The sequence below is a fragment of the Scyliorhinus canicula genome, chromosome 12, assembly GCF_902713615.1.
Source record: "Scyliorhinus canicula chromosome 12, sScyCan1.1, whole genome shotgun sequence".
NCBI lineage: Eukaryota > Metazoa > Chordata > Chondrichthyes > Carcharhiniformes > Scyliorhinidae > Scyliorhinus > Scyliorhinus canicula.
The window spans coordinates 99,688,770-99,711,777 of NC_052157.1; the positions used below are offsets into that span (position 1 = coordinate 99,688,770).

The 23,008-nt window shown below is 43.2% G+C and overlaps 1 protein-coding gene across 7 annotated transcripts in view; it reads left to right on the plus strand.

Moving 5' to 3' along the window:
• Positions 1 to 23,008, plus strand: part of LOC119974568 (protein CASP-like) — a 794,954-nt gene that overhangs the window by 381,455 nt on the left and 390,491 nt on the right. For all 7 annotated transcript variants that reach the window (XM_038813568.1, XM_038813572.1, XM_038813571.1 and 4 more), the window contains exon 5: positions 17,480 to 17,617. In XM_038813568.1, coding sequence (XP_038669496.1) covers positions 17,480 to 17,617 — 138 coding nt within the window. The remainder of the gene's footprint in view (positions 1 to 17,479; positions 17,618 to 23,008) is intronic.

Below are 23,008 nucleotides of genomic sequence, written 5' to 3' on the forward strand. Positions count from 1 at the left end.
CGTGGGTTTAAGTAGGTTGATCATTGCTCGGCACAACATCGAGGGCCGAAGGGCCTGTTCTGTGCTGTACTGTTCTATAATAATTAACACTTCTCTTCTGATTTAGTTTATCATCAGTTATAGTTCTGTAAGAGTGAACAAACTCATTAGTATTTAATTCGTTATTCATTAAATCTATTTTCCTTTAAATTGAAGATTGGTAATTTCATTGAAATTTAACCATCAGACCATTCTGGAAGTGAAGCAAAGAGTAACGACATATTACGATCACGTAATATAACATGGTACTAGGATTTGGCTTCAGTAAACTAGCGAGAGTGATTTAGTTAGATCTAAAAAAGAAGAAAACTATTGCAGGTATTCGACTAGAGAAGCATTGCAGCAAACAAATCCTTCGAAGACAAACACCTCGATGGACCATGCACAAGCTCCACGTCACCTCAGCATAACCTGTAATTTGAATGGAAATTGGAAGCTGTTTAAACCGCAGTTTCAAATATATCTGGAAGCTACAGATTTAACTAATGCAACTGATGCTAGAAAAATTGCATTGCTCTTAATAATGGCAGGACAGCATGCAATCGAAATAGACAACTCTTTTCAATATTCTGCTGGTCAGGACAAAGCTAAATATGATATTTTAAGTACATTCGGCGACCACTGTAAGATCCAAAAAAATGAGACATTTGAACGCTTCATTTTCCATAAGAGATTGCAATAAACAGGGAAATTGTTTCCTAGCTTTGCGACAGACTTATAACTTCTGGCTGAATCCTGTAACTTCTCAGCATTGCATGATTCTTTAATTCGTGACAAAATTGTTTTTGGAATAAATGATGAGCACCTCAGAGAAAGACTTGAGACAAAAGGATTTAACGTTAAAACGTTAAGGATTTAACGTTTTGGGCCTCACGGTAGCATGGTGGTTAGCATCAATGCTTCACAGCTCCAGGGTCCCAGGTTCGATTCCTGGCTGGGTCACTGTCTGTGTGGAGTCTGCACGTCCTCCCCGTGTGTGCGTGGGTTTCCTCCGGGTGCTCCGGTTTCCTCCCACAGTCCAAAGATGTGCGGGTTAGGTGGATTGGCCATGCTAAATTGCCCGTAGTGTAAGGTTAATGGGGGGATTGTTGGGATACGGGTTACGTGGGTTTAAGTGGGGTGATCATTGCTCGGCACAACATCGAGGGCCGAAGGGCCTGTTCTGTGCTGTACTGTTCTATGTTCTATGTTAGAAATAGCGATCGAAAAATGCCTAGCACATCAGCAAAATAAGAATCCCCACCAAGATTATTATAGCAGTGGAAAAGGCGTGAAAATCCATGTGGTTGACTGTGTAAAACCGGTGTCGCAATCGAAGAAGATGCATGGTTCGGACGCAGCCATCTTGCGCGAGGGCATTCAAGCCCTGCACATGCGCACTTCGTGAAAAAATGCAAGACGGACGAAAGCCGATCTGCGCATGCATGAAGATGTGTCGTACGCCACGACATCAACGTCATTACGTGTTCTAGATGTGGAACCGCCCACTGGAAGAACAGATGTCTAGCACATGGAAAACAATGCTCTCAATGTGGCAAACTTAATAATTTTGCAGCACACTGCAGATCTTCACTTGCATTTAAACCTGCTAAACAAAACTATCGGCAGATTAACGTTCGTAGTGTTGAATCAAAAGAAAAAGAAGAAGAGAATTTTTCATCCGATACTGATAACTACTCACTGGAAAACACGCTCTTTGTTGGCATAATAGAGAAATGTAAAGAATCCAATGAAGTTACAAACAATCCTCAATTAATTAAGTCAGTTAATTCTGATTATGAATGGAACACAGTCGTACAAGTTAACTGCCCAGTTCTGTTTAAACTGGACACTGGCGCTTCAGTTAACCTGCTCTCAAGGCTGGATCTCCTCAAGCTTCAAAACACACCTGAAATACTTCCAATAGTCTGCAGACTGAAGGACTATAACGGAAACATGATTTCTTCAATAGGGCCATGCCATTTAAAAGTCTCAAACAAACAAATTGAAACATTTTTAAGATTTGCGATTGTCAAAAACGACAAATCTTCACTTCTAGGTGCACAAGCATGTAAAGAATTGCATCTAGTGCAGCATATCTATACAGCGACTAGATCTACACCTATATTGGATGATGATATCCAGTGCATCTTGAATCAATATCCTGATGTTTTCAGAGGCATGGGTTGACTACCATCCCAATATAAAATTCTACTGAGGAAGGATGCCAAGCCAGTGGTACATCCACCTAGGAGAATTCCTGCTCCTTTACGAGAAACATTGAAGCAGGAATTAAATGAACTTCAGAACCATGGGATAATCTCACGAGTCATTAAACCGGCTGACTAGGTCAGTTCATTGGTTTGCGTAAAAAATACGTCCGGTGATCTTCACATCTGCATTGATCCCAAGGGTCTCAATAAGAACGTAAGGAGGGGACACTATCCCATACCAAAATGTGAGGAGATCACCAGTGAGATGACAAATGCACGCACCTTTATGAAATTTGATGCGTCACAGGGATTTTGGCAAATGCCACATGACGACTCGAGCAGACAACTCTGCACATTGAATACATCCATTGGAAGATTTTGTTTCAATCGTATGCCTTCCGGTATCATATCGGCATCTGAGATATTCCACAGGATCATGAAACAAATGACGGAAAGAATAGAAGGTGTGCGGGTATACGTTGATGACATCATAATTTGGTCTATGACAAAAGAAGAGCATATTGAAGAACTAAACCAAGTGTTTTAGCGCATCAAAAAATATGGCCTCAAACTCAATCAATCTAAATGCACTTTTGGAATGTCAACACTCAAATCTTTAGGAGATGCAATATCTCAACACGGTGTACAACCTGATGATGACAAAATTTCAGCTGTTCAAAACATGAAAGTACCTGAAGACAAAAGGCTGTTCTCAGATTTTTAGGCTTTGTCAACTTTTTAGGTAAGTTTATCTCCAACTTGTCAACAAGAACAACAGGTTTAAGACACTTAATAAAGACGTCTACACCTTTTGAATGGACAGAGGACCTCTGAAAGAGCGGCAAGATTTGAAACTCCAACTCATGACTGCACCAGTACTACCTTTCTTTGATCCTAAAAGAGCAACCAAAATATCCACTGATGCAAGTCAGGGTGGAATAGGCACAGTACTCTTACAGAGAGGCTGCAATTCATATGGGTTCCTGTAGCATATTTTTCAAGAGCAACGACAGCGATGGAATGCAGATACGCCCAAATTGAGACGGAATGTCTGGGTACATTGGCAGGAATACTCAATTCCATGTTTGTGTCTATGGGCTTCCCACATTCACAGTTGAGATGGATCACAGGCAGTTGGTCCACATTATCGACAAGGATCTCAATGACATGACGCCAAGACTTCAAAGGATCATGGATGAAACTATGGCGGTATAATTTTAGCCTAATCTACACGCCAAGGAATAATTTAATCATAGCGGATGCACTATCACGCACCATCACTTCTGTCAGTCAACCATTTGAATTTGTACGTGATTTCGAAGCTCAGGTGCAACTCTGTGCAGAAAACCTACGTACATCAGAAGTTAAACTTAATCAGAACTGAAACTGAGAAGGATGCTACACTACAAAGGGTCATTCATCATTTCAACATGGGTGGCCGAAAGGGCGAGATCCTCAGTACAGAAATGTTGAAGCAGATCTGACGATCGTAGATGGACTACTCTTGTGACTCGACCAAATAGTAATTCCACTATGTTTTTGTTCTATGATACTTGATCAGATTCATGAGGTACACCTCGGGATCGAGAAGTGTAAAAGACGGGCAACACAGGCAGCCTACTGGCTGGGAATAAATAGAGACATAACTGACATGGTTATCTCCTGTGAAACTTGCCAAAAACACCGACCTGCGCAATGCAAGGAGACTCTGCAACAACACAAATTAGTTACATCACCTTGGGCCAAATTAGGAATCGACCTATTTCACTCGCTTGGTCGTGACCATGTTTTAATTATTGATTACTATTCTAATTATCCAGAGGTAATGAAATTTCCGGATTTAACTTCAAAATCAATTATTAAAGCATGCCAGGAAACGTTTTCAAGGCATACCTGACACCTTCATGTCGGACAATGGGCCATGTTTTGACAGCAGTGAATGGGCCACGTTCTCAAAGCAATACAACTTCACGCATGTGACATCCAGTCCTCACTACCCTCAGTCCAATGGTAAGGTAGAGAAGGGTGCTCACATTGGCAAGCAGTTAATCAGCAAAGCTGTGGATTCGGTGTTGGATATCTATCTTAAGTTGATATCCTATAGAGCAACACCACTGTCTACTGGTCTTTCACTGGCTCAAATGTTGATGAATCGGGATCTCAGCATCTTTAGCATCCATTCAAGTGCAGAATCCAGATCACTTGCCCGTGTTAAAGAACATAGAACAGCACTGTTCTCGTCAACAGACATAGAACATAGAACAGTACAGCACAGAACAGGCCCTTCAGCCCTCGATGTTGTGCCGAGCAATGATCACCCTACTTAAACCCACGTAACCTGTATACCCGTAACCCAACAATCCCCCCATTAACCTTACACTACGGGCAATTTAGCATGGCCAATCCACCTAACCCGCACATCTTTGGACTGTGGGAGGAAACCGGAGCACCCGGAGGAAACCCACACACACACAGGGAGGACGTGCAGACTCCACAAAGTCAGTGACCCAGCCGGGAATCGAACCTGGGACCCTGGCGCTGTGAAGCATTGATGCTAACCACCATGCTACCGTGAGGCCCAAACATATTATGACATGTATGCATGTCAACTGGAACCACTAACTCCAGACGACATCGTAAGAATAGAAATACCGGGTGGAGGTTGGTCTGCTCCTGTAACAACCACCAGGCAAGCAGCTCCATGCTCCTACATTGTGAAAGCAGCTGAAGGCACGATTCTACGCAGAAATCAACGTGCACTACAAAAAATTTGATGACAAGCAAATTTTTCCTGATTTAAATTTGAAATTTTTCATGACACTTCGACAAATACCAGAAGTGATATGCACAAACCAGTTAAAGTCTCATCATCTCCACCTCGTCAACCCAGAAGATCGACAAGACGAAAGAAACCAAACAGACTGAACTTGTAATATATTAATTGTTGTGTATACTCATTACACGTTTTTGCTTTGTACAGATATACATCTCATAATTTATTGTGACATATTTATACACTTTTCTTTGCGACACAGAAAATATGTTTTTAAAAAAAGGGGATGTTGTGACCTGTACTCTGCTCGTGTGTAAAGGGTTAACAACTGCATCATAGAATTGGACAACCACTAGTTGGCAGCACTAGATTCAGGTGTGTAAACTGAACTTGGAGGATCTTGGGTCTCTTTGAACCAGGAGTGAAAAGACAACAGGGTGTTGGAGAGATATAGCATAGTTAGCACGTGTAGTTAAATATAATTAACACTTCTTCTGATTTAGTTTATCATCAGTTATAGTTCTGTAAGAGTGAACAAACTCATTAGTATTTAATTCGTTATTCATTAAATCTATTTTGCTTTGAATTGAAGTTTGGTAGTTTCATTGAAATCTAACCATCAGTCCATTCTGGAAGTGAAGCAAACAGTAACGACATATTACGATCACTCAATATAACACACTCTAGGGGGAAGCTTCACAGTGCACCATCTGGAGGAGCATCGAATCATTGACAGCAACTTCTGGATTTCCCTGTTATTCTGCGAATGTATGGATTCCAGAAGATAACATCAATTTCAGTGGAGTAAGGACAGTGAACAATGACAGTATTGTCGTCATAGGAGAATAGCGCAGATGAATGCGTGGCTTGAGGGTTGGCGCAGGAAGGAGGGTTTTAGATTCCTGGACCCCGGGACCATTCCTGGGGAAGGTTGGACCTTTACAAGCGGGACGGTCTACATCTGAACCAGAGCGGGACTAATGTATTTGCTGGTAGGTTTACTGGTGCTGTTGGAAGTAATTGAAACTAATTTTGCAGGGAGAGAACAAAGAACAAAGAAAAGTACAGCACAGGAACAGGCCCTTCAGCCCTCCAAGCCTGTGCCAATCATGACACTCTAACTAAAAACAACTTTCTTAATAATAATCGGGTACACAGAGGATGCAGATTATTAATAGAATAGGTACACAGCATAACACAGAAAAGCAATCAAGTCACAGGGAATACAGTGTTAGTAAGTTTCAAGGGAGTAAGACAAGACTGGATATCCTCTACTTAAATGCCAGGAATATTGCAGGTGAATGGATGGATTAAGGGTGAGGATTGACACGTGACATAATGACATGTTACATTGTGACATAGTAGCCATCACTGAGACATGGTTGAGGGAGGGGCAGATTTGGCAGCTCAACATCCCGGGATATAGAATCTTCAGCTGAGACAGAGGAGGAGGTAAAAGAACAAGAGGCATTGCAGGATTAATTAAGGAGTCAGTTATTGCAGTAAGGAGAGATGATATGAAAAATGAAAATCGCTTATTGTCACGAGTAGGCTTCAATGAAGTTACTGTGAAAAGCCCCTAGTCGCCACATTCCGGCGACTGTCCGGGGAGGCTGGTACGGGAATCGAACCGTGCTGCTGGCCTGCTTGGTTTGCTTTGAAAGCCAGCGATTTAGCTCAGTGAGCTAAACCAGCCCCTTGGAGCAAACATCAAATGGGGAGGGTACCGGTCGAACATGTTTCCTCTCCGGTGATAGGAAGGAGTAATAAACCTAGAGAACCATGGAGGACCAGAGACATTCAGGATAGGATGAGAAGGAAAAGAGAGGCTTTTAGCAAGCACAAGGGGAGCATTTGTTTGCTCTGAGTGCTGAATTTGGGTGCATTTGAGTGCTATAGTAAGAGATTGGTGACTGAGGGATATTAAGGGTTTATTTTTAATTTTTATCTAAAGTCTAGTCTTTCTTTTATTTAGTTAATTAACTTAAAAGTTGCTGTTTGGTTGAGAAGAAGGTGAATTTTCAATCAGCTTTAAACAAAGATTCTACTTGTAACTACCAGCAGCTGGAGCTTGTTAATTAGTGAATTGGATTAGGCCAGTTTTCAGAGGCGAGAGTCACAGTATAAATCTGAGCTAGTTACAGTGCAGACTTTGTTTTCACTGAGTGCTGAATTTGGGTGCATTTGAGTGCTATAGTGTGAGTTTGGTGACTGAGGGAGTGCTGAATTTGGGTGCATTTGAGTGCTATAGTGAGTTTGGTGACTGAGGAAGTTAGGTGAGGAGCGAGCAAAGTGCTCCTTTCATTTCATTTCTGCAAAGAGCGAGAAGGGAGCCAGGGGTTTACAGAGTGCAGCTGACTGGGAGCAGAGTCGGAGGGTGGAGTTCGTTGGTCCACAGTGCAGCTGTATTCTGCAAGGTAAGAGGGGGTGGAGGCTAGGGCAGTGCATGCTCCTCCTGTAGGATGTGGATGGTGAGGGATACCACCGGTGTCCCCGCTGACTATACCTGCAGGAAGTGCACCCAACTCCAGCTCCTCAGAGACCGTGTTAGGAAACTGGAGCTGGAGCTGGATGAACTTCGGATCATCTGGGAGGCAGAGGGGGTAATAGAGAAGAGTTACAGGGACGTAGCCACATCCAAGGTACAGGCCAAGGGTAGCTGGGTTACAGTCAGTGGAAAGAAAACGAACGGGCCGACAGTGCAGGGATCCCTCATGGCCGTTCCCCTTCGAAACAAGTATACCGTCTTGGATGCTGTTGGGGGGGTGACCGAGTGGGGGAAGGCCCCAGCAGCCAGGTCTCAGGCACTGAGTCTGGCTCTGGGGCTCAGAAGGGAAGTGGGGAGAATAGAAAAGGAATAGTGATAGGAGATTCAATGGTTAGGGGATTAGATAGGAGATTCTGTGGTCGCAAGCGAGACTCCCGGAAGGTATGTTGCCTCCCGAGTGCCAGGGATATCTCGGATCGTGTCTTTAGGCTCCTGAAGAGGGAGGGTGAGCAGCCAGAAGTCGTGGTGCACAATGGTACCAACGACGTAGGTGGGAAAAGGGGTGTGGATGTAATAAACAAGTTTAGGGAGTGAGGCTGGAAGTTAAAAGCCAGGACAGACAGAGTTGTCATCTCTGGTTTGTTGCCGGTGCCAAGTGATAGTGAGGCTAGAAATAGGGAGAGAGTGCAGTTGAACACGTGGCTGCAGGAATGGTGTCAGAGGGAGGGCTTCAGGTATTTGGATAATTGGAGCACATTCTTGGGAAGGTGGGACCTGGGAGGGTTTAAACTAATTTGGCAGGGGATTGGGAACCAGATTTATAGTCCAGCAAGTAAGGTAGCCGATGTTCAGGATGTCAAAGCGTGCAGTGAGGCAGTGGGGAAAGTAACACTGACAAAGGAGAGTACTTGCAGGCACGGAGATCAGTTGAAGTGTGTATACTTCAACGCAAGCAGCATCAGGAATAAAGTCCGTGAACGTATGGCATGGATCGGTACTTGGGAATATAATGTGGTGGCCATCACGGAAACTTGGATAGAAGAGGGGCAGAAATGGTTGTTGGAGGTTCCTGGTTATAGATGTTTCAATAAGATTAGGGAGGGTGAGAAAAGAGGTGGGGAATGGCATTATTAATTAGAGATAATAAAACAGCTGCAGAAAGGTAGTTCGAGGAGGATCTGCTGGCAGAGGTAGCATGGGTTGAAGTCAGAAATAGGAAAGGAGCAGTCACATTGTTGGGAGTTTTCTATAGGCCCCCCAATAGGAGCAGAAATAGAACATAGAACATAGAACAGTACAGCACAGAACAGGCCCTTCGGCCCTCGATGTTGTGCCGAGCCATGATCACCCTACTCAAACCCACGTATCCACCCTATACCCGTAAGCCAACAGCGCTCCCCCTTAACCTTACTTTTTAAGGACACTACGGGCAATTTAGCATGGCCAATCCACCTAACCCGCACATCTTTGGACTGTGGGAGGAAACCGGAGCACCCGGAGGAAACCCACGCACACACGGGGAGGACGTGCAGACTCCACACAGACAGTGACCCAGCCGGGAATCGAACCTGGGACCCTGGAGCTGTGAAGCATTTATGCTAACCACCATGCTACCGTGCTGCCCAAAATGTGGAGGAACAGATTGGGAAACAGATTTTGGAAAGGTGCAGAAGTCATGGGTGACCTCAACCTCCCAAATATTGAGTGGAAAATCTTCAGATGAAATAGTTTGGATGTGGTGGTGTTTGTGCAGTGTGTCCAAGAAGCTTTTCTAACACAGTATGTAGATTGTCCGACCAGAGGGGAGGCCATATTGGATTTGGAACTTGGTAATGAACCAGGGCAAGTGATAGATTTGTTAGTGGGGGAGCATTTTGGAGATAGTGAACACAATTCTGTGACTTTCACTTTAGTAATGGAGAGGGATAGGTGCGTGCAACAGGGCAAGGTTTACAATTGGGGAAAGGGTAAATACGATGCTGTCAGACAAGAACTGAAGTGCAAAAGTTGGGAACATAGGCTGTCAGGGAAGGACACAATTGAAATGTGGAACTTGTTCGAGGAACAGATACTACGTGTCCTTGATATGTATGTCCCTGTCAGGCAGGGAAGAGATGGTCGAGTGAGGGAACCATGGTTGACAAGAGAGGTTGAATGTCTTGTTAAGAATGTCTTGTTACTTATGTAAGGCTGAGGAAACAAGGTTCAGACAGGGTGCTTGAGGGATGCAAGATATCCAGGAGGGAACTGGAGAATGGAGAGCTAAGAGAGGGAGGGCATGAAAAGTCTTTGGCGGGTAGAATCAAGGAAAACCCCAAGACCTTTTACACATATGTGAAATATGAGAATGACTAGAGCGAGGGTGGGTCCGATCAAGGACTGTAGCGAGAGATTGTGTATTGAGTCAGAAGAGATAAGAAAGGTCTTGAACGAGTACTTTTCTTCACTATTTACAAATGAGAGGGGCCATATTGTTGGAGAGGACAGTGTGTAATAGACTGGTAAGCTTGAGGAGATACTTGTCAGGAAGGAAGACGTGTTGGGCATTTTGAAAAACTTGAGGATAGACAAGTCCCCCGGATATATTCCCGGATATATTCAAGGATTCTATGGGAAGCAAAAGATGAAATTGCAGAGCCGTTGGCAATGGTCTTTTCGCCCTCACTGTCAACAGGGGTGGTACCAGGGGATTGGAGAGTGGCGAATGTCGTGCCCCTGTTCAAAAAAGGGAATAGGAATAACCCTGGGAATTACAGGCCAGTTAGTCTTACTTCGGTGGTAGGCAAAGTAACAGAAAGGGTACTGAGGGATAGAATTTCTGAGCATCTGGAAAGACACTGCTTGATTAGGGATAGTCAGCACACATTTTTGTGAGGCGTAGGTCTTGCCTCACAAATCTTATTGAATTCTTTGAGGAGGTGACCAAGCACGCAGATGAAGGTAAAGCAGTGGATGTGGTGTACATGGATTTTAGTAAGGCATTTGATAAGGTTCCCCATGATAGGCTTATGCAGAAAGTAATGAGGCATGGGATAGTGGGAAATTTGGCCAGTTGGATAACGAACTGGCTGACCGATAGAAGTCAGAGAGTGGTGGTGGATGGCAAATATTCAGCCTGGAGCCCAGTTAGCTGTGGCGTACCGCAGGGATCAGTTCTGGGTCCTCTGCTGTTTGTGATTTTCATTAATGACTTGGATGAGGGAGTTGAAGGGTGGGTCAGTAAATTTGCAGACGATACGAAGATTGGTGGAGTTGTGGATAGTGAGGAACGCTGTTGTCGGCTGCAAAGAGACAGAGATAGGATGCAGAGCTGGGCTGAGAAGTGGCAGGTGGAGTTTAACCCTGAAAAGTGTGAGGTTGTCCATTTTGCAAGGACAAATATGAATGCGGAATACAGGGTTAACGGTAGGGTCCTTGGCAGTGTAGAGGAGCAGAGAGATCTTGGGGTCAATGTTCATAGATCTTTGAAAGTTGCCACTCAAGTGGATAGAGCTGTGAAGAAGGCCTATGGTGTGCTAGCGTTCATTAGCTGAGGGATTGAGAGCCGTGAGGTGATGATGCAGCTGTACAAAACCTTGGTAAGGCCACATTTGGAGTACTGTGTGCAGTTCTGGTCGCCTCATTTTAGGAAGGATGTGGAAGCTTTGGAAAAGGTGCAAAGGAGATTTACCAGGATGTTGCCTGGAATGGAGAGTAGGTCTTACGAGGAAAGGTTGAGGGTGCTAGACCTTTTCTCATTAGAACGGAGAAGGATGAGGGGCGACTTGATAGAGGCTTATAAGATGATCAGGAGAATAGATAGAGTGGACAATCAGATACTTTTTCCCCGGGCGGAACTAACCATTACAAGGCAACATAAATTTAAGGTGAATGGTGGAAGATATAGATGGGATGTCAGAGGTAGGTTCTTTACCCAGAGAGTAGTGGGGGCCTGGAATGCACTGCCTGTGGAAGTAGTTGAGTCGGAAATATTAGGGACCTTCAAGCGGCTATTGGATACGATAGAATGGGGTGTAGATTAATTTGTTCTTAATCTAGGACAAAGGTTTGGCACAACATCGTGGGCCGAAGGGCCTGTTCAGGGCTGTATTTTTCTATGTTCTAACGGGTGCATTAGTGGAGTACAGAAAGTACAGGATGGAGGTTAAGATAGCAATTAGGTAAGCAAAGAAAGCCCTGGCTGGTAAAAGTAGGGAAAATACCCAAGATATTCCATGTCCCAAGTATATCAAATGGAAGAAGATAACCAGGCCCATTAGGGAACAACAGGGAAATCTGTGGTTGGAGCCAGAGGATATTGATAGAGTCTTGAACGAATACATCACGTCTGTCTTCACCCAAGAGAATGAGGAGGTAGATATAGAACTCGGGAAGACAGACTATGAGGTTCTGGAGCAAATTGTCATAGGACGTGACAAGGTATTGGATGTGCTGGTCGATTTAAAAGTGGACAAATGTGTAGGTCCGGATTAATTGTGTACCAAGATGCAGTGGGAAGGGAGGGAGGAGATTGCAGGGGCTCTGATCCAAATTTTTAATTCCTCTCCGGCCTTGGGAGAGGTGCCAGAGGACTGGAGAACAGCTACTGCAATTCCTCTACTTATGCAAAGTTGTAGAAATATGCCAGGAAACTACAGACCAGTGAGTCTGTAATCTCGACTTGGAGAGGCAAGGTTTGATCAGGAATAGCGTGGTTTTGTCAGAGGGAGGTCGTGCCCAACAAATTTGATTGAATTTTTTGAGCATGTGACCAGTTGTGTAGATGAGGGTAGTACAGTTCATGTAGTTTACATGGATTTCAGCAAAGCCTTTAACAAGGTCCCACATGAGAGACTTATAAAAGATGGCAAATGCACATGGGATACAGGGTAACTTGATAAGGTAGATTCAAAATTGGCTTAGCTGTCGGAGACAGAGGTATTGACAGGCTGCTTTAATGACTGGAAGCCAGTGTCCAGTGGCGTACTACAGGAATCTGTCCCCTGTTGCTTGTCATTTATATAAACAACTTGGATGACTATGTGGGGGTTAGGATCAATAAGTTTGCACATGACTCAAAGATTAGCCGGGTGGTTAGGTTAATAGTACCGGGTTACAGGAGGATATAGCTGTGATGGTCAAATGGGCAGAAAAGTGGCAGATGGAATTTCACTCTGAAAAGTGTGAGGTTATTCACTTTGGAAGGATCAATTTGACAAAGAAGTATCCAATGAATGGCATGGCACTGGGAAGTTTCGAGGAACAAAGGGATCTTGGCCTGTTTGTCCTACGCTCTCTGACAGCAGAAGGGCAGGTTAATAGGGTGGTGAAAAAGGTATATGGGACACTTTATCAGTCGAGGAATAGATTACAAAAGCAGGAGGTCATGTTGGAGTTGTATAAGACTTTGGTGAGGCCACACCTGGAGTATTGTGTGCAATTCTGGTCACCGCATTATAGGAAGGATGTGATTGCACTGGAGGGGATGCTGAGAAATTTCACCGGAATGTTGCCTTGGGATGAAACATTTAATGTATGAAGAGGGATTTGATAGGCTTGAGTTGTTTTCACTGGGCAAAGAAATCTAAGGGATGACCTGATTGAGGTGTACAAGATTATAAGGGGCATGGGCAAGGTGGATAGAGAGCAGCTGTTCCCTTTAGTTGAAGCGTCAGTTACGAGCGGACACGAGCTCAAAGTGTGGGGGGAGGATGTTTAAGGGGGATTTGAGGAAAAACTCTTTTACCCAGAGGGTGGGAATGGTCTGGAATTCACGGCCTGGGAGTGTGGTAGAGGCGGGTTGTCTCACATCCTTTGAAATGTATCTGGATGAGCACATGGCACAGCATAACATTCAAGGCTATAGGCCAAGTGCTGGCAAAAGGGACTAAGTAGCCAGGTTAGGTGTTTTTCATATATTGGTGCAGTCTCGATGGGCCGAATGGCCTCTTCTGCGCTGTATTATTCTGTGATTACCACCACAGTATCTGGGCCATTGTTACAAACTGAAAATCAAGTCATTTAATTTGACAGGAAAGTTTTTTTCTCCTTGAATATATTATTGGGCAAAAGTAAAACTCAGTTAATATCTGAATTCTGATGTGTTGTATGATTATAATGTGACCTCTTAAGAACTCTTGAGGACTGTCCATGAACTATTCTTTGTTTTATTACTGTTAAAGCTTAATTACTTCAGGATGTTTTGATTTGAGAAACTTAAATGTTAAGATTTAGACATACTGATGGTCAGGAATGAATTGGCATGATGTTGCATCAGGAAGATTTTGATACAGATTGTTGGCTTCCAAGCTGCTTTGAACCAACAGTTCAACCCTGAAATGGTGACTGAAGGAAGACTGTAAATATACATGGGTGAAAGATCATGATTTGAAATGTTAACTCTGCTAGATCTGCTGAGTGTTTCCAGCATTTTCTGTTTTTAATTTCAGATTTCCAGCATCCTCCAGATGATGGTTTTGGAGTAAAATATACACATTTTAAAAAAAAATCACTTATTGTCACAAGTAGGCTTCAATGAAGTTACTGTGAAAAACCCCTAGTCGCCACATTCCGGCGCCTGTTCGGGGAGGGCGGTACGGGAATTTAAACCGCGCTGCTGGCCTTGTTCTGTTTTACAAGCTAGCTGTTTAACCCACTTAAACCCCAACAATACTTCTGATTCTGTGATCTCGTCAGAGAAGCCATTACGGGCATTGTGTAAAACACAAAAGAAAAGTTGCCCTCATTGCAGTACTTTCCCATTGATAGTGAGCAAATCAGGATTTCTTTTTGAAATGGGTGCAATCCAAGCTCATTAAAATTATAAACTCGGTTAAATGCTGTGATTTCAAATCTAATGTGTATGTGAGTCTTAAAGTTGCAAAAACCACTGTAACCAGGAAACCATTCAACTGTTAACACTCCTTCAGCAACAGTATAGCATTTCAAGGTACCCCCTCCCCCATTTAAAAAAAAAATCTATTAAGTGCTCCAATTACTATTGTAATCCAACTTTGAGCAAAGGCTTCCTTTAGCGCTGGGGAGAAGATCAGAATTTTTTTTCAAAATTATTTTTTATAAATTTAGAGTACCCAATTCATTTTTTCCAATTAAGAGGCAATTTAGTGTGTTCAATCCACCTACCCTGCAAATCTTTTGGGTCGAAACCCACGCAAACACGAGGAGAATGTGCAAACTCCACACGGATTGACGCAGAGCTGGGATCGAACCTGGGACCGTGGCTCCGTGAGGCAGCAGTACTAACCCACTGCGCCAGGAGAACATAAGAACATAAGAACTAGGAGCAGGAGTAGGCCATCTGGCCCCTCGAGCCTGCTCCGCCATTCAATTAGATCATGGCTGATCTTTTGTGGACTCAGCTCCACTTTCCGGCCCGAACACCATAACCCTTAATCCCTTTATTCTTCAAAAAACTATCTATCTTTACCTTAAAAACATGTAATGAAGGAGCCTCAACTGCTTCACTGGGCAAGGAATTCCATAGATTCACAACCCTTTGGGTGAAGAAGTTCCTCCTAAACTCAGTCCTAAATCTACTTCCCCTTATTTTGAGGCTATGCCCCCTAGTTCTGCTGTCACCCGCCAGTGGAAACAACCTGCCCGCATCTATCCTATCTATTCCCTTCATAATTTTAAATGTTTCTATAAGATCCCCCCTCATCCTTCTAAATTCCAACGAGTACAGTCCCAGTCTACTCAACCTCTCCTCATAATCCAACCCCTTCAGCTCTGGGATTAACCTAGTGAATCTCCTCTGCACACCCTCCAGTGCCAGTACGTCCTTTCTCAAGTAAGGAGACCAAAACTGAACACAATACTCCAGGTGTGGCCGCACTAACACCTTATACAATTGCAACATAACCTCCCTAGTCTTAAACTCCATCCTTCGAGCAATGAAGGACAAAATTCCATTTGCCTTCTTAATCACCTGTTGCACTTGTAAACCAACCTTCTGTGACTCATGCACTAGCACACCCAAGTCTCTCTAAACAGCGGCATGCTTTAATATTTTATCGTTTAAATAATAATCCCGTTTGCTGTTATTCCTACCAAAATGGATAACCTCACATTTGTCAACATTGTATTCCATCTGCCAGACCCGAGCCCATTCACTTAACCTATCCAAATCCCTCTGCAGACTTCCAGTATCCTCTGCACTTTTCGCTTTACCACTCATCTTAGTGTCATCTGCAAACTTGGACACATTGCCCTTGGTCCCCAACTCCAAATCATCAATGTAAATTGTGAACAATTGTGGGCCCAACACGGATCCCTGAGGGACACCACTAGCTACTGATTGCCAACCAGAGAAACACCCATTTATCCCAACTCTTTGCTTTCTATTAATTAACCAATCCTCTATCCATGCTACTACTTTACCCTTAATGCCATGCATCTTTATCTTATGCAGCAACCTTTTGTGTGGCACCTTGTCAAAGGCTTTCTGGAAATCCAGATATACCACATCCATCGGCTCCCCGTTATCTACTGCACTGGTAATGTCCTCAAAAAATTCCACTAAATTAGTTAGGCATGACCTGCCTTTAACGAACCCATGCTGCGTCTGCCCAATGGGACAATTTCTATCCAGATGCCTCGCAATTTCTTCCTTGATGATAGATTCCAGCATCTTCCCTATTACCGAAGTTAAACTCACTGGCCTATAATTTCCTGCTTTCTGCCTACCTCCTTTTTTAAACAGTGGCATCACGTTTGCTAATTTCCAATCCACCGGGACCACCCCAGAGTCTAGTGAATTTCGGTAAATTATCACTAGTGCATCTGCAATTTCCCTAGCCATCTCTTTTAGCACTCTGGGATGCATTCCATCAGGGCCAGGAGACTTGTCTACCTTTAGCCCCATTAGCTTGCCCATCACTCCCTCCTTAGTGATAACAATCTTCTCAAGGTCCTCACCTGTCATAGCCTCATTTCTATCAGTCGCTGGCATGTTATTTGTGTCTTCCACTGTGAAGACCGACCCAAAAAACCTGTTCAGTTCCTCAGCCATTTCCTCATTTCCCATTATTAAAACTCCCTTCTCATCCTCTAAAGGACCAATATTTACCTTAGCCACTCTTTTTTGTCTTATATATTTGTAAAAACTTTTACTGTCTGTTTTTATATTCTGCGCAAGTTTACTCTCATACTCTATCTTACTCTTCTTTATAGCTTTTTTAGTAGCTTTCTGTTGCCCCCTAAAGATTTCCCAGTCCTCTAATCTCCCAGCAATCTTTGCCACTTTATATGCTTTTTCCTTCAATTTGATACTCTCCCTTATTTCCTTAGATATCCACGGTCGATTTTCCCTCTTTCTTCCGTCCTTCCTTTTTGTTGGTATAAACCTTTGCTGAGCACTGTGAAAAATCGCTTGGAAGGTTCTCCACTGTTCCTCAACTGTTCCACCATAAAGTCTTAGCTCCCAGTCTACCTTAGCTAGTTCTTCTCTCATCCCCTTGTAATCTCCTTTGTTTAAACACAAAACACTAGTATTTGATTTTACTTTCTCACCCTCCATCTGTATTTTAAATTCCACCAGAATTTAAGATCAGAATTGCTGTTTTAGTCAATAATGAAGTTCCACCAATTAATTAAAGTTGTATGAGGCTATTTCTTTTTTTTTAAAATTTAGATTACCCAATTATTTTTTCTAATTAAGGGGCAATTTAGCGTGGCCAATCTACCTACTCTGCACATTTTTGGGTTGTGGGGGCGAAACCCACGCAGACACGGGGAGAATGTGCAAACTCCACATGGACAGTGACCCAGAGCCGGGATCGAACCTGGGCCCTCAGCGCCGTGAGGCGGTTGTGCTAACCACTAGGCCACCGTGCTGCCCTGTATGAGGCTATTTCTAATGCCAGTTGCTGCTGTGGGAAATTAGACATTTGAATCATATATGTTGCTAAAGAAAATATTTGTACATTGACTGTTTTCTGGCCTAGAGGATTAACTGTGCTGATTTACCCATCTGTTATTGGTTTGCAGATCCTGTTTCAGCATTAGATCTAGGACAACAGCTCCAGCTCAAAGTCCAGCGCATGCATGATATTGAAACCGAGAATCAGAAACTGAGGGAGACACTTGAGGAATACAACAAGGAGTTTGCAGAAGTCAAGAATCAGGGTAAGGACTAGAAAATTACACTTTTGTGGCAAAACTATAAATAGTGACTCTGACAAAGCTCTATGAGGGCATTTCCTCAATAATGTGGTTTAGATTACCATTACAATCTGGAAACTAGTTGTACTCTACCTTTGGCTCATAATCTGCATCCAGGTCATCAGGGTCTCGAACATCTCTCTTTTCACACAATTTTTAATGTTCTTGCCATAGTTCTGAATTTGTACACTTACATTGGAACAAAGCAAAAACACTTCAGAGCAATGCTGTGATTAAGTATAGTAAGAAGTCTTACAACACCAGGTTAAAGTCCAACAGGTTTGTTTCAAACCGAGCTTTCGGAGCGCTGCTCCTTCCTCAGGTGAATGGAGAGGTATGTTCCAGAAATATTTATATAGACAAAGTCAGAGATGCCAGACAATGCTTGGAATGCGAGCATTTGCGGGTAATCAATTCATTATAGATCTGTAATTTGTCTGTATAAATGTTTCTGGAACATACCTCTCCATTCACCTGAGGAAGGAGCAGCGCTCCGAAAGCTTGTGTTTGAAATAAACCTGTTGGACTTTAATCTGGTGTTGTAAGACTTCTTACTGTGCTTACCCTGGCATCTCCACATCGTGATTAAGTATCAATGAGCCTTCTCGAATAGAAACTTTTCTACTACAAGGAAACACAAAAGGCTAGGATACATATGACAATTACACCATATACTTGTAAAAAAACATTGGGGAAAGTTCCAAATAGAACATGGAACATACAGTGCAGAAGGAAGCCATTAGGCCCATCGAGTCTGCACCGACCCACTTCAGCCCTCACTTCCACCCTATTCCCGCAACCCAATAATCCTTCCTAACCTTTTTTTGGCCACTAAGGGCAATTTTTCATGGCCAATCCACCTAACCTGCACGTCTTTGGACTGTGGGAGGAAACCGGAGCACCCGGAGGAAACGCAGACACGGGGAGAACGTGCAGACTCCACACAGACAGTGACCCAGCGGGGAATTGAACCTGGGACCCTGGCGCTGTGAAGCCACAGTGCTATACACTTGTGCTACCATGCTGCCCAATCAAAAGCCACTAGTTACGTTGAAAGCTTTAAAGATTCAGGGCAAATTTCGGCATTGGATAAGCAACTGGGTTAGATGGATTTCGTTGGGTTGGGGAGGAAGTGTTGAGTGAGGTGGCCCATGTAACTTCTAAACAATACAATATAAAAGACTTACACATGGAAAGACAAAATGGTCATTATCGTTCTCCATGAATGGTGTTGAAATTGTTGAGGAAGAAATTAAGAGAGGCTTAGTAACATTGCAGAGGCCCAACATTGCAGAACAGCAATCAACAAAAACAAATTATTGACTACAACGCAAAACAATAGTGATTAAACTATACTATGAACTTGCCCAACTTTGAGCACTATGCCCAGCTCGGGTGGCCAAGGGAGATATTCAAGAGCTGGAGGCTTTGGTTCCCCAGAGTCCAAGATATGAGGAAAGAGTACTACAATCTGAGATTTTATGTCTGTAAAGGAGCATCTGCCAGAGAATGGAGAGATGGTTAAGGGAATGGAAAAAGTTAATACAGAATATTACTTCGGATTAAATTGTGAGATTTCGGACAAAGGGCCAAGTTTGAACTGAATTATTATTAATTATTATCAATTATTAACACTACGTTCGTCACAATTTTTATGCAGTGCTGTGAGCTGGCTGGAAACATTTACAAAGTAATAAGATGTGGATAGGGGGTCAGGGGGGACCTGGAGGGTAATTTCACAATAAGGTCTTAGAACACCAGGTTCATGTCCCAACAGGTTTGTTTGGAATCACTAACTTTTGGAGCGCAGCTCCTTCATCAGGTGAGTGAAGAGGTGGGTTCCACAATCACATATGTAGACAAAGTCAATGATGCAAGATAATGCTGAAGGGAAATTTCAGATTAACCAATTAGGATTAATTGATTGGCCTAACTCAAGTGTAATTATCTGGTGAGAAAGGTATTTTCTGCCAGGTCTGGTTTTGGTTTATTACGTTTTGTAAGTAACCCTAATATTTTGAATGTTCGCGGCCTCATGGCCCTACTCAATATTACAGTGACTCTTAACTTGATGAAGGTTGAGCATTACTGACCTAAAGCATAACCTGAGGGAGAGAATTTTGTTTAGTGTCTATTGAACAACAATATTTTATCGTAGTTATGCAGCAAGGAAATTAGTTGAGAAGTGTCCAGGCAGATTCTATGAATATATTATGGGTTCATTGTGCACCAAGTAGGGTGTTCTGCTTCATTGTCTTGAGGCAGGCATTTTCAAAGTGGGGGTCACGATCCGCTGGTGAGTTGTGGGTGGGTGTCGGGTGGATTACGGCGCCGCCCATCGCCCTCCCGATTGAGCAAATTTACGCGCAACAGCTGCAGCAGCCGCCTTTTAACAAAGCCGTCTGCGAGCAGACTTCAAAATGACGGCCGTGACCAGATAAAAAAATGCAGGCACGCTGCGCATACGTAAAGAAAACTGATCAGCTAGCATTTAAAGGCAAGATTTCACCCAAAATGTGAAGGTACTTTTTTTCTAATTCTGTTATGAATTTCTTTTCTATTTCTAATCCCAAAACCGACTGAGCTGCCAGCACCTAAATAGCCAAATCCTGTGTTACACTGAATTACATTGAATATAGCACCACATTCGGCCAACTAGCCCATGTCCACAGTTTTGCTTCATTCAGAACACAATTTAGCATAAGGCACTATTCGTACATGAGACAAAACAAGTGGAGAAACAAAAGAACATTCTGGCCAGCCAACCAGCCCACACCTCGGAATTGAATGAAATGCAAATAGAAACAGGAGCAAATACTTTATCCCTCCTGTCTTTCAAAATATGAAGCAGCTTCTGGTCTGGCCAGGTGGACGGAAACGCAGCAAATGGAATACAACACAGGGAAGTGTGTTGTGATGCTTTGGGGAGGTCAAACAAGGCAAAGATTTACACAATAAATGGGAGGATACTGAGAAGTGTAAGAATGTCGTGATATGCAAACATGCAGCTAATGAACACGTAGAATAGGACATGACCAATGAACAGTCAGGACACTCAGGGGTGGTATCTCACTATAAAAGGGATGAGGCACTCACACCCCACCTCTTTCCACAGACCAACATCTGCAGAGCAAGACAGGGTGTACCTCAGCATCACATGTGGCTCAGAGCAAGGCTGGTCAGTTAGACTGAGTTAGATTAGACATTTAGATTAGCAGAGAGTTGAACTCATTGAGGACAGTGCTAATAGTTCAATCAAACACATTGAACTCACTTAAGTCTGGAGCATCTTTTACTCAAAACTGCATCAGTTGGCAGCTTGTGCAATTCCAAATTACATAACACAACAGAGAAAGGGGGCGACCTTGGAACAAATGTCCACAGATCTCTGAAGGCAGCAGGACAGGTTGATAATGTGGTTAAGAAGGCATCTGGAACCCTTCCATTTATTAGCCAAGGTAGGTTTGTGCAGTCGGAGAAGCAGGAGAAGATCTATTTTTTAAATGTAATGTAATCTTACTGCGTGAAGGAAGGTAGAGAGCAGGTCACGCCCCCCCCGAACGTCACGAATTGGGCGCGATTGCGATTCCTCCATTCAGAGAAAATGGTGGGTCGCGAAGGGCGGCCGGCATGGGTCACGAAGAGCAGCTGGCGTGGGTCGCGAAGGTTGGCCGGTTGGTAAAAATGGGTCCCCGGAAAAAACGTTTGAAAAGCACTGTCTTAAGGTCATTCAGGAAGTAAGGAAAAGCTTTTTTGTGTGTGTCTTTTATTTTGGATTCTCATTTCAATAACTAAGCGTTCTTATGTGATCAAGAGATACAATTGATACAATTCAGCTTGGACAAAGGGTTGTCTGGGCTCGAAACTCTAGCTCTTTTCTCTCCTTACATATGCCGCCAGACCTGCTGAGATTCTCCAGCATTTTCTCTTTTGGTTTTTGATTCCAGTATCCGCAGTAATTTGCTTTTATGCTTTGATACTATTGTGGTGATTGATGTGTTACGATATTTGCACAAATATGGATTTTTGTACAAGATCTACGTCAATGGAACCCCTTTTCAATCAGATTTTTCTCACTTTTTGTAATAGTAATGATGTGTTTCATATCAATTCTCCACCTGGACACTTTCATAACATATGAATGTGTTGTTTGTAAAGCAAATCAGTCATTTTTACTGCAGTAATGGAGACAAAGGCTTTGAATGTTATCGAAATTCAGACAACAAAATTGTAAAACGCCGTTGCATATTCAAAAGTATGTATTTTGTTGCAAGACACGCTACTTAGCTATTTCATTTTTTTTCTATTCATGTATGTCTGGTCAGCGATGAAGACATCAGCTCACCCTCACGCCTCAACGGCTTTAGTCTTCTAAATATATCCAGTTATCAGTGGAAGTAAAATTAGCAATTAATTTTAACCAAACTCAAATTGATTTAATCAGTTTCACTCAATAATAATTCTCTATGACTGATCTCTGAAAACTATAGCCATACTAAAAAAATGTTGTCAGGGCAGCATGGTAGCACAGTGGTTAGCACTGTTGCTTCACCGCTCCAGGGTCCCAGGTTCGATTCCCAGCTTGGGTCACTGTCTGTGCGGAGTCTGCACATTCTCCCCATGTGTGCGTGGGTTTCCTCCGGGTGCTCCGGTTTCCTCCCACAGTCCAAAGATGTGCAGGTTAGGTGGATTGGCCATGCAAAATTGCTCTTAGTGTCCAAAATTGCCCTTCGTGTTGGATGGGGTTGCTGGGTTATGGGGATAGGGTGGAGGTGTGGACTTGGGCAGGGTGCTCTTTCCAAGAGCTGGTGCAGACTCGATGGGCTGAATGGCCTCCTTCTGCACTGTAAATTCTATGATTCTATAATTGAACCTTGTCTCTCCAATCTCTCGGGTACCATAAAGTCTTTTGTTCAAAAGCTAAAACTTCATGACACTACTATTTTGAAACTTTGAGTTCCTCACTTCCTCTGCTCAATTTAAAGATATGTTCCCATTAAAGATCCAAGGATCTAAAATGATAATGACAAAAGAAAAGAAATAGGAAATGAGAGAATCAACAGGAACGGCCCTCACAGAACAAAGACGAGCATAACATATGACAGCTAATCGTCTGGCAAACAAAGAACAAAGTACAAGCAGCAAAAGCAGAGATGTGGTGTCAGAGCGAAAGGATCAGATCGCTCTACATTTTTCATTGTCCACCCTGTAGAAATCTCTCTCCCAATTCACTTACAACTGTACTTTCCAACCATCCAGCTCATGGCCCTTCATTCACTAAGACATTACTGTAGGTATTGTAATGCTCAACCATGCTATTACTTCCACCTGTGATGCTTTGTCTCTAGTAAAACC